This window comes from Phalangium opilio, unplaced genomic scaffold (assembly GCF_054372755.1).
Source record: "Phalangium opilio isolate 3A_F unplaced genomic scaffold, DU_Popi_V2 ptg000352l_1, whole genome shotgun sequence".
NCBI lineage: Eukaryota > Metazoa > Arthropoda > Arachnida > Opiliones > Phalangiidae > Phalangium > Phalangium opilio.
Genome location: NW_028324228.1, coordinates 1,083,958 through 1,096,782, shown reverse-complemented (window position 1 = coordinate 1,096,782; position 12,825 = coordinate 1,083,958). Strand labels below are relative to the sequence as shown.

The 12,825-nt window shown below is 38.0% G+C and overlaps 2 protein-coding genes across 4 annotated transcripts in view; one reads left to right on the top strand and one right to left on the bottom strand.

The window, feature by feature from the left end:
* The window catches only part of LOC149602758 (uncharacterized), a 285,004-nt gene that overhangs the window by 216,633 nt on the left and 55,546 nt on the right, over positions 1–12,825 (top strand). For 2 of the 3 annotated variants that reach the window (XM_089860388.1, XM_089860387.1), the window contains exon 1: positions 4,246–4,331. The exons of the other annotated variant lie outside the window; for it this stretch is intronic. In XM_089860388.1, coding sequence (XP_089716514.1) covers positions 4,280–4,331 — 52 coding nt within the window. In that variant the 5' untranslated portion in view covers positions 4,246–4,279. Of the gene's footprint in view, positions 1–4,245; positions 4,332–12,825 lie in introns of those variants that run through there. 3 annotated transcript variants of the gene reach the window in all.
* LOC149602764 (uncharacterized) lies at positions 541–3,185 on the bottom strand. The gene is made up of 3 exons (XM_089860240.1): positions 2,590–3,185; positions 851–1,149; positions 541–793 (listed from the first exon to the last, which is right to left on the bottom strand). Exons 1-3 carry the CDS (start codon positions 2,758–2,760, stop codon positions 541–543), a joined length of 723 nt encoding a protein of 240 aa, XP_089716366.1. The 5' UTR covers positions 2,761–3,185.

Here is a 12,825-nt window from a genome sequence, read left to right as displayed (position 1 = left end):
GGCTGTACTTCGTTTTCACATCAATTTTGGTTTGAATAGATTTCGTTTTTCCCTTAAAAGTCGTTTGTGTCTCTTTACCACTATGTTCCTTATAAGTAAAGTCACATTGCGTTGAAATATTCATATTTAAAGACAATTGAAGGGATTAAACTCGGGCAGAGTGGTGAAGAACGATGGATCTTGACGTTATTTAAAGGTGAAAAGATTATCGCCAAGCTGGATCGAAATGATAAAAAAGCAACTAATTTAAGGTCTATCTTATTCGATAATTTTAAATTTCAATCCCGTGAGCCGATTTTCGGGAGTTTCGTGACGCCTTGTACTGTATCTTTAAACGCGACTTTTCTTTGCATTTACTATTTAGAGTCTCAATGATTCACTCCTAAATCGTTGCAAGTGTTAAATATATAGCATTGGTTGATACGCGCAATAAATTATTATGTTTAAATATATTTCTTTGTATTTACTAATTATTAATATACTTCAATTATTAAAGCTTCGGCATACGCTACGCAACGCTTCAAATCGCGCTGATGTGTATTAAGCTACAGAGTTATGACAGACTCCTGATGTGTAAACGTGAACTTTCAACGTGTTCACGAATATTTCGAGAAAGTGGGTGATGAAGGAGGCGGTGAAGCCCAGGATACAGATGCCAAAAATGGCCTTAAAAGCTTTCAAGTCGATTACGACAAAATCCTCCGGTGTTTCGACTGTCTGACAAGGATGCGATTCCACTTTGAGAGATGGATTCAGATCCCCGTAGCAACCACCCTCAGTCAGCTGGCGCAATCTGACAAATGAGAAATTTAACTATACCACAATTAACGCGGAACTTTAAGAAAGTAACCTTTTGTTGACCGTCTCTATCAGGGTTTTCGAAATGTTTCTGCTGAAATGTATCGCTCTGTAGGTTGTCATTAAAGGATTGCTTAATTTCATTTTACAAATTCCTGTCTTGGCGTATCTGCCTTTGATTACATTCCATAGAATAGCGTCAGACGAGATGAAGAATTTCTCTCGATTTTCAATTCCCGCATGAATATTGGCATTTTTTATTATGTTCCTCATTTTCTGGTAACACATATGTGGGTTCGCCTCAGCTCGCTTTGCTACTTCCGCAAATGCGGAGCTAGTCAATGCATTTTTCTAAAAAGTAAATTAAAAAAGTAAGTCAATAGTGTTTTATCATAAGCATATCAAACCACCCGTAAGCGTGAATTCACAATAAGACCACGGGTAATCACCATTGTACAAGGGCGCCAGAGAGAAATTTGAGGTTCTACGCCACCTAGAGGGAAAACGAAGCATTTCTCTAATTCCCGATTCCCCCTACCACCTTATAACCCGGAAATCTAAGCAGTCGTCTGCTTCTAAAATAAATGGCAGCGGTAATCGGTTTAGTACGGGCTTTTAAGACTTAAGTTGTTTGTTTAAGATTAGGAACAGCAAATTATCTCGAATTTTTCAAGAAAATGGGAAAAACTCTTAGTTTTAAGTGTACACAGTACAACTGGTTTCTTATGAATAGGATAAGTACAAAAGATAAAAGTGTTGGTTGCCGCATGCCTTTATTATGCGAACTTCAAAATCCACATTTTAGCCCCACTAGCAGACGACAATGTTTGTTATGATTACAAGTATTAATAGAAGTAGAGCTTATTTTAGGCAAGTTTAAGATATATATTAATCCTTGTATTTATTCCCAAGCTTCCGGTAGCATCCCTTGCGCGATTTGAAAAACGTTTCCTTTTTTGTGCCACCAGGAAGACTTGTGTCGCGAGTTTTACCTAGACAATGCCTGTGGCTAATTTCCCGCCGATTCACGCTTACGGGTGGTTTGATATACTTATGGTTTTATCTATCTCAAATTCATTTAAGGGCATTGTCGCTCTTCCAAATTCCTAGTTCCTGGAAATATCTAACAGCCCTGCAGTGTACCCTACAACAAAGGGTTTAGTTGGCCGGTGGCTATGGCGTACATACAAATATATAGAGTTTATGTTGATGTGCAGAACATTGAAGAACATGTAAGCTCTAACCTGGTAATTTTTAGAGACATAACTACGCCGCTAAATTTTCTTACGCAATCGATAATTTACAAATATATTTTGCAGTGAATAAAAACACCTATTAATAGGTGGATATATAAAGTATTTGGTCTTAAAAAATAATTAATCGTCATCACAGTTGCGCTCGATTTTGCACTTGACGTGAACGGTGAGTCTGGTGATTTATTGTTAAGCCATGGATATAGAACGCGCGTGAGGAAATTTTTTCACACTATCTTATAGCATGAAAACAAATTTCCTCACGCGCATTCTTTCCATGATCTTACGAATTTCAGCGGGAGCTTCATTTCTCCAGACGAGAAACGTCACTAGTGACGATTTGTTATATTTTTCAATTAGCTCCTCCTACTATATATATTTACCTATTGTCTTAAGGGAGATGATTGTGCAAAGATGATATTTTTCGTTTTGTCGTTTAATGGAACGTCCATGTAATTGGACCACTTCAGTGAAAGGTTACATCCTCTAAAACACAAACCGTGTAATGTTCATGAACCACTTTGCTCTCTAAAATTACCCGAATAAAACTGTAGGTTGCGTCGCTTTTCGACAAAACAGGATCTGCATCCGGAAAGTGAAATATATCGTGTATGTGGTCGAAGGGAAGAGCTTCCGATTTGTTCGAAAACTGCGATGTCATTTCCGAAGACACAAACACCAATATTACGAAAGAAGCCAGACTCCACATGACAGAAAGAAACCGAGCAACTCCCTTTCACTTCAAACCTTGGGGACCTTAAGAAAACAGACGGTTAAAATTTTAAAACGGACAAAGAGTTTCTATTAAAGGTTTTAAGCAAGTAGTCCACTTAGCCTTGCGTAACCGTATCGTTACCGTTTTAAGTTCGTAAATCATCCGAAAGAGGGCGCCCATTACCTTAGTCCGAAAGCGTCGTTTAAGAAACGCTATCAGATGGCGTTCTGTACGTATTTGGATACGTGACGTTACGTTAACGGTACGGTTTCACAAGGCTTAGTGGACTACTTGCTTAACTCGTTCCCAGAAGGCATTGTAACAAAAACATGGGAGGAAGTTCCGATTTCACTTTCCCGTATTTCGCGCTCAGTTTCCCCGCCATGTAAACCACCAGAGCCAGCCCAAAGAGAACCATAACTATCTACAATAATAAAAACAAAAACAAAAATGATTTTCGATACTTTTAAGTATGGAGACAAATTTCAATGTAAAATATAAAACTGCTCATTCTATGGCAGTTCGTGTACAATTTTATTTAGAAATTAGTGAAGGTAATTTACCCATTTGTCAATAACAGAATAAATATCATTCTCATTTGATTGATTTGTTCCGAATAATATTTGCGTCCTCATAATCAAAAACGGGTGCGATATAAGGAAGTCATTGAAACGATCCTGGGACAGGACGAATGGAGTTAAAGTAAAATATCCTTCCTGTGTTATGAAAGTGTTATTTGTATTAAATTAGGAAGAAGCTGGTCGCGTATTTCGAATTACACGATGACTGACATTTCTCTGGAGCATACCGAGAACCCCATTCCACGAATTCCCAACTTTCGCACCCCAAGCTGGTTCAGTACTCGGAATGGTAGTAACGCTGCCAAATTATTTTGATTAATTTTGTTATCAGATTGAAAAGTGATTCCAAATTATATTACTTGATATTGTCATGACTTTTTAGAACACGGAGCAAATTTATCATATAGCCCGTAATCTCTCCCTGGTTATTCACAATAACATATGGTGAAAACTGATAACAAAGGTAAATGTACTGAGAGTGAATTTCTACCAAGGCATGTTTTAAAGTAGATTATAAAAGATGGAGTTTACCCCAAACCTTTTAAATTATTTCAAAGATCATAGGATTGGTAAACCCAATCATTATGAGTGGAAAAAATTTTAATACTAAATGAATGAAACTCACGTTACGAAAGACTGCTGTGTAGTTTTTTGATATATCGGAGTTCATTATGCCTTTGTCTTCTTTAGATTAAATTTGTATACTCGTGTTGACCCGCTTTCAATTGCTAGGTGCGATGGCTGAAATCTAACAGAAGTAAATAGCAAAATTCCGAAAGAAACTTAATTTTGGCTTATTTTCGACCTTACGCTCGCTTTTTTCCTGTATTTGTTATAGCAGAAAATGGCCTTATAAGAATTCGCGTGACGAATACATTAATATCTATAACATCAGAAGGGAATAAGAGAGAAGGGAGACATTAGAGCCTGCTATGGTAACGAGAGTCCGACCAACCTCAAGAAAACCGCGAAAACTTTGCGCAAGTACACAGCTTTTAACCAATTTACTGCAAATATAGTTCTTTAAGTTCTCCGCGGTATCAGCCTCAGGCGGCCTATTTGTCTGCTAGATTTTCACTCTCCAAAGCCTTAGGGCTGTCGATGTTTCGTTCTTGTGTAATTATAACCTCAAGTATGTATTTTATTGAAAATAATTTTTATTTTTTAATATTAATTCAGAATAATTAGTTTCCATCTATTTATTACCTTCAAATTATCTGATTTTGGTATCTTTTCAATTCCCGTGCATCTAAATTAATTGCACAGCTTGATTTCGTTTATCAACATGTTTATCTCCTTCAATGTAAAGTTGTAAACAAAACTACTTTTTATACGTCAACCGAGACGTCACCTTCTTATCTGACGTCACAGCTACGACAGAAGTTAGATAGCCAATCAGTGAAGGGTAGTTGACTTGAGGTTGGTAAGACTGTTGTTACGAGTATAAAGCATTATGGAGATATAAAGTGTGTCCCTTCTCTCTTATTCCCTTCTGATAACATGTATTTCTTTTCAGGTTTTCACGCATTCCCTTAAAAGCTTTTTTATGTTTGCAATTGAGTGTACCTTTTATTGTATAAATAACCATTTCCTAAAAGGGCGCCGCTCCACGGATACCCACCGATACTGTACCTATAAAACTTTAAAAATTAAAAATAGACTTCATTTGACGATTTTAATCACAATTTATGAAATGTTTCCCTGAAAAAGGATCGTAATATTATGAATTTAAATTGTCAATCGTGCAAAGACAAGTTAGGCCTATACAATATACCAGTTTACAGTGGCATTTGGCATTTAGTAATTAAAACTCTGCAATTACAGCTATAGTATATAGGCAGGATTAAATGGTTCTACATTGATGCACAGGATTGCGATTAGTAAATGTAGCTGAATTAAAATTATTAAAAAAATACAGTTAATTTCGTATTTTTGTGTAAGTTGTAATTAATGTTCGTTTTACTTCGAAGCACCCTTTTGTTATCACCATTCTTTCCTAAGCTAAAAACCAATCTCAATTTTCATAATTAAGTACTAGAATAAACACTTTTTAAAAGCCCCTCAAAAACAACCTTTATCTAACCCAAAATATAGAAAAATACTCTTTTCTTTTTATATATAGGATTTTTTATAAAAAGCCCTAATCTTTAAGACAAAGTAATTTATAAAAATGTGGAAATGTTACAATTATTAAAAATCATTATTGAGACAATAAACCGAGGGGTTGGTCATTCAAGAAATCCCGTACGCTACCCGTGAAATCCAACTTAAGAAATCCGAAATCGCTGCTGATTCCGAAATCAAATAAAAAATCCGAAATCAGCAAAGAAATCACAAAATCAGTAAAGAAATCATAAAAATCAGAAAAAATCACGAAATCAGAAGCGAAATCACAAAATCAAAAACAAAATCAGTAAAGAAATCGTGAAATCCAAATAAATTACAAAATCGGACGAAATCACGGAGAAAATCTCAAAATCCGAGGAAATCACGAAAAAAACCTCAAAATCCAACGAAATCAAGGGAAATATCACAAAATCCTCCGAAATCACAGAAAAATAGCAAAATCCGACGGAATCACGGGAAAAATCTCAAATTGGATGAAATCCAAAGGATTTTATCGAATTCTGAAATCAAACAAAATCCGACGAAATCAAACGAAATCCGAAGAATCAGCTTACTCTATAGGAAATTGGAACAGAAACTAAATCTAACAATCCACACTGAAGCTAAAGAAAATCGATAACGCTTGAGGCTTCAGTTCTATGAACGACGTAACAGGCTTAAAATACTAATAGTGCAATTTTTTGCGCATATACAGACCTTGAGACGAGCCGAAATGTGCATAGGGTCTCAAACGATTCAATAAATCTTGATATAAATTTGATCGATTTTAAAACGGAAAACATAGTAAATAAGGATGGTTATTGAAAAAACTAAAATACGGTTAACATTTAAGAGTTATGGAAAGCAAAATATTTTAGATTTTTTTCCCATGAGAAGTGTGAACACCTCTGTAATATCATCAGTGAATAATATGTGAGCTCCCTATAAGTTACTCAGGCTCCATAGGCGCAATGTATCCAGCGATTTCTGCTCATTCCGCGCGGGAAAAAAATCCGAATGTTGCGCTCTCTCTTGTCGAAAAAGAATCCCCCTCGAGTCGTCGGCTGCTTTTTCACCAAGGGAGTGTTTTAGTCGTGAATGTTATGTTTTAACAATTTAACCTTAAATCATGGCGTTTGTGTCATATACTGAGACAAAAAAATGCAGGAACTCAATGTAATTTACCGATATTGATAAAAAATTCTAAAGATAAAAGTTGTTATTGTGACTTGAAACCAGAAAATTATACAACTGAGCTAAACCCAATCCACTGATCTCTTAACTGTTTTCTTAACCGAGGCTACTGAGCAAAATATTCGTGGCGTCGGAACCGGGGGGGGCAGGGAGGGCTCAAGCCCCTGCTATAACGAAATGTGAGGGGGCGCAGCCCCCTCACATTTGGTTTTTAATTTTCTTACTTTGTATTCATTTAGGTATTAAATTTTAGATTAAAAATAAAAAATTTCTATATTTTAAGACCTATTGCATTACAAAAAATTGTAAAGCATATTTTAGCTATACTTTCTAAATTTCTTTAATAGTAGTCTCACCCCTTGAGCAATACGGTGACCCAGGGCTGATACTAAGTCACTTTTTTCACTAAAAGTCACTTTTCCAAAAATTTGTTACTATTTGTCACTTTTTTTGGATTTTTGAGTCTTTCGGTGTTATTTATCTTCTCGACCACAAAGTTAAACGTAATATATTTGTCTTATGACGGTTTAAACGCAAAAATAGCGAGATCACAGTTGAGCAAAGTCCAAAATCGTGGAGCTCGCTTCGCTCGCTCAGCAAATGTTTAACTTATTATTTAAAATTAATCCAATTCAAATGAATGTTTGTTTTATTTTTGATTGCTTTGCATTCTGTAATTGAATTTCGCCGTAGACCTTTTATGAGGTGACCTTTAATTTGACTGGAAATATCTAAGACCATAGATTGGGCTTAATTACGACTCCGACCTTTAAAATATCTTTTAAATCGGTCATCTCTGAAAACATTTCATTTCAAGTGGCCCTTTTAATAGCTTGATTTGCCCCTATTTAGTCACTTTTTGCTTACTATTTCTAAATTAATTAGTCACTTATTCAACTAAAATTGAGCGTATGAGTGAGTATCAGCCTTATACCTTATGCATAGTCTCATTCCAGGTTAATATCGTCTTACAGTCTCATGCCTCATCCCCGGTGAATATCCCCTTACACTCTCATGCCTCATCCCCGGTGTATATCTATAATTATATTATTTAAAATTATATTTGTGTAAATTACGACAACAGCTATCAAAAGACGCTCCGGAGTAGGTTTGGGGCGTAATCCCATACACCCTCCTTGGTCTTCATCGGAGCCCGAGGCCCCCCAACTTCAAAACACTTCCGACGCCCCTGGCTGCTTAAGTAGCTCCGATATCATTGGCTAGCTTCCACTACACGCGCTTCCGGAGAAAAACCGGAAAGAAGAGTAAATAAGATTTTCGTTCACGTGGCGGCCGCAGAGCGTCGCATATAATTGGGAAGCCGGAGGCGCGGGAGGAAACGCTGGAGTATAAAAATAAATTGCCTGAGTAACTTATAAGGAGCTAACATATTATTTACTCATGGTAATATTAAAGTAAGGGCGACAAAATAGGATCGGTTTGGATTTTAATCCTCATAAGATATCGTTTAAAACAAACTTCATGTAAATCGATTTATTAGATCTCGAGATTTTCCAAGATGGCGGCGAAAGCCGGAGCTGGAGGCTTGGGGACTTTTGGGACATTAATAAGGACCATATGCTATTTCGATTCTGAAATTTTCAGCTTGGTCATATTTAGTTCATTTCTTTGGCCAAAAACTGCATATTTACCCTGTACCAGAAGTTATATAATAAACCTCCTTACGGGATGAAAGTATACAAGACGCTATAGGCATAACGTTTAAACACGCGAGACATCATCAAACCGCCAAATACCATATTCAGACACTACTGCGCATAGACGAGGTACGGTAGATCTTAGTCCTTTGATATGGTCGTTGGGAATGGAATGAGAAAAAAGCGCTCTAAACTAGTGTAGTCCGCAAAGCCGTCTGTCGTAAGGAACAGAGGATTCCTGATTTTGCAAATAAATATTCACAAACAGTTGTTTCGAAACGACAATCTAGTTTGTTGTGAAGCCAAGAAAATGAATATTATGAATACAAGAATCAGTCTTCGAGATAGATAATAACACCATTTCAAAATCTATATATAGTGTTAGGCTTATACCTTGACAAGGTAAGGGTTTAATTTTATGCAAGACCTATGAAAATCCTTAAATCTAGTCACTCCCTGTTTTTTAATGATCATCAAAATCTAAAACTACTGCGAGAATTGCTTCTTTGGAAAATTAAAAATTACAATGAAACTGTGAAATTGACTAACTTAAGCAGCCGACGCAATCGCTAGATCAGGGAATGTATTCCTACGCTCTACGTGGCCCTATTTTGTGGCTTCGTTTACGGCCCTAAAAGTGCGCGGGGACATTCGCGGTACGAGGATGTGTCGGGAAAAATTCGCCTTTGTACACTTTCCTCCCGAAAGGCGGTTACTTTTGCTTGCACTAAAATTAGCGTTTTTGAAATATTCATTGGGAAATGATAATCACCTACAACCTATATTTCCCATAGTTTTACGTAGATTACATACAAGTGAAAAAGTGTCCGATCTGTTTAGCGTAATAAATAGAATAAAGTGATCAAGGCTTAGCAAATGGCGACAACTGTTGCCATCAGGAATGTATGGAGGGGCCGGAATGGCTAAGGGGGCTCTCGTTGTACCCTTGATGGTGGAAACATAAGGCTAGTCCTTTTTTCTTTTGAGAAGTGTAGCTCCTCCCTCTACATCTGTTTAGCTGTCTACCGTAGGCGGAAAATGTCATGACTCGTTAAAAAAGGCATGGCAGAAGTGACCTTTTAGATTTTTTAAAGTTAAATGCGCTGATTCGCCGCCGTTCGCGTTCATGTTCGATTCTCTCAGCCTAGGCAGAGGACCTAGGGTAGGGTTTGGAGAATTATAGCAAACAAGATTTTTTGGCAGCCAATGAATGAATGAATGAAAATAATTTAAGTGGTAAATACGATTTTTACGTCAGGCTATGACGTCACTAGCGTAAATTAAGCCACGCCTGTTGTTTCCAAGATCATTTCACGCCGATTTGGATTTGACCTTAGCCATTCCAACCCCTCCATACATTCCTGTTGCCATCAATATTCCGCTTAAGTAAATGATGAAGGGCCGTAACAGCTAGGAGGATAAAGGTGTAAGTGAGACTTCGACTGCCCGTGCTTAGTGCACAGGCTCCCGCCTCTGAGACGGGAGATTCGTTCCCATGCACCTAGTTACCTTGCTTACGCGCATCACGTGACCACGTAAAAAGAACGGCTTTTTCATGCTAGCTTCGGCCTAGGCCTTAGAAGTAAGAGATGAGGGAAAAGAGTTGTTGTTGGTAGATAGTAGAAATTTTCTTTTAGCTTTCAAAAAATGATTTTTCTTAAAACGGTTTGCTACAATAGCAACACTAAAAATGGGAATCATTCTGACAACCCTTGTAACAACAGTTATTACTGCGACCCATTTTGTTTATAAAATTACTATTATTAATAATAATAAATGCTCCGTTGGAGTTCTAAAAAAATGCAGCGCCACGCCTTAAGCCTTTACTAAAAAATAAAAACAAACCAGCAGACAATGACGATGTGCGCGGTAAAAATTCTGCAAGGGCGTTTCAATGGGAAAAACGGGCCAAAGACTCCCTCACATCTTTGCTATTTAAAAATGGCGGATCACGACGAAGAAGATGAGAATGGAAATGTTAATGTGTAAGTTTTTGAAATTTAGCGATATATTATTTTGCTATTTTATCATAACTGTACATTGGGCATTATTGTAGTTAAACCGTTGCGGCCTCGGCCTCGGCCTCCGAATTTAGAAGAACACGATCTTATTTCTTCTTTTTAGGCGATATCCCGAACCGGAAGTTCTGTACACTTTATAAGTTTCTATCCGTTGCCGCTTGGTGCACCCTTGTCGCGAAAACAGCCGTAACTCCTAGAGGCGGAAATGTCAATACTAGGATCTTATCACGGATGTGTATTGTAGAAGGAGTAGAGACTAGGCCTCTAGGGCCTAGACATAAGCGTACTAGTGCTCCGCGCACCATTTTCGCGCATACCGAGCCTATGTAAACAATCTCTGACGTCACGTGTTTTAAAGAAGGCGTCGTTTTCTTCTTTCCCGGCTTAATTCTTTGAATATTTTCCATATTATAGTTAATATAAATAGAAAAAATAGTAAAAATAAAAATTCAAATAAGATTTGCAAACGCTTTAGAAACTCCCGTCACTCGGACTCGATACACAAAAGACCGAGGCTTAACCCTCCTGAACGTTCGTAGCTCGCGGCCATCTTTATTGTTTACATGGGCTCTCCTAGGTTTCGAGGGAGGTCAAAATTCATACCCCCTCTTTATGGACAAATAAGGTCTAGCTTTTATTAGTAGAGAGGAAGCTACAAGTCTCTACCCCTTTTACAATACAGCTCCGTGATCTTATTGCGTTGCGAGTCCCGGGGGTTGTTAATGGTCTTATATTTAATAGCGTTTTCCTTTGGGTCCTCGCGGAGCGCTCCCAAGGAGCAATAAAAATGGTAGTAGTAGTTTCCAGCTTCGTTAAAGACTGTTTTTGACGAATAGGATCTCCTAGTTTTATTCCTCCATGGGAGCGCTCCGCGAGGACCCAAAGGAAAACGCTATAAGTCTGCTGATGAGCTTATTTCAACCCAATGCTTGGGTCATCCTCCAGTCGCTGCAGGCAGTCGACATTCTGGCCTTCTAGTCGATCATTGGGTCAATCGCGAGAACCCTTGTTCCTTCCTTCTCCTTCCAGTTCTTGGTCCAGACTCCTGTTTTTCTTCCAAGTCCTCGGTTTTAAAACCTTGACTCACGTGATTACTTTTGTGACCCGGATTGACCCTTGGCCAATAAAAATATTCCGCAGCTTCCCGCGTGTTAAAAATTTGACCCGAAGGTCAGCGTCCCTGTTCGGGCGCCAGAAAACCGCGACTTAATGTCGTACCAGAGGTTAGCCCACAAAAATCACACAGAACAAATAATAAAACCAAGAACTTTGACAAGTTCCCAAAAATACCTTACAACATATACACTCTTTCAAATTGATGACCTTTGTGAGGTCCATTGGTAACCTTGGGTGAGGGGAACAAAAATAAGTGTAGCGGGCAATTATCTTAAGGTGAGGATCTGGGCAGGACAAAGAAAACTCGGTAGAATTGAAGAGAAAGGGGCAAATGGAATTCGGCCGCGAAACTACCTGGACCAGTTCCCATAGATTCTAAAAAAAGATGTCACCGCCATGGCGCGACAAATGAAAGAGACATAGGGTTAAGCTTCTCCCTGGCGACCAGCGCTCGGGTCAGTTCTTAACCTTATACCTCGGTGTATGTTCTTATAAGTTTGATCATATCATACCACCCGTAAGCGTGAATCGGCGGGAAATTAGCCACAGGCATTGTCTAGGTAAAACTCGGGAGACAAGTCTTCCTGGTGGCACAAAAGGGAAACTTTATTCAAATCGCGCAAGGGATGCTACCGGAAGCTTGGGAATAAATACAAGGATTAATATATATCTTATTCTTACCTATTATAAGCTCTACCTCTATTAATACTTGTAATCATAACAAACATTGTCGTCTGCTAGTGGGGCTAAAACGTGGATTTTGAAGTTCGCGTAACAAAGGCATGCGGCTACCTACACGTTTATCTTTTGTACTTATCCTATTCATAAGAAACCTGTTGTACTATCTACACTTATCACTAAGAGTTTTTCCCATTTTCTTTAAAAATTCGAGATAATTTGCTGTTCCTAATCTTAACAAACAACGTAAGTCTTAAAAGCCCGTACTAAACCGATTACCGCTTCCATTTATTGCAGAAGCAGACGACTGTTTAGATTTCCGGGTCATAAGGCTGTAGGGGGAATCGGGAAGGAGAGAATTGCTTCGTTTTCCCTCTAGGTGGCGTAGAACCTCAAATTTCTCTATGGCGCTCTTGTACAATGGTGATTACCCGTGGTCTTATTGTGAATTGACGCTTACGGGTGGTTTGATATGCTTATGATAATATACATAAAAAAATATTAAAAACTGGCACTACAACTCTCCCCCACTTAGTGTCACACGTCCTCGTGACACCTTATTATTAGGCAAGCACTTATCCACTAACACCCATACTTATGTGAGGCCCTAAACAAATCATAATAATAGAAACATAACCTACTCAAAATGGTCATAGATAACCTTGAAAGTCCAGAAATCATATTCCAAGTGAACTAAATTTGCGA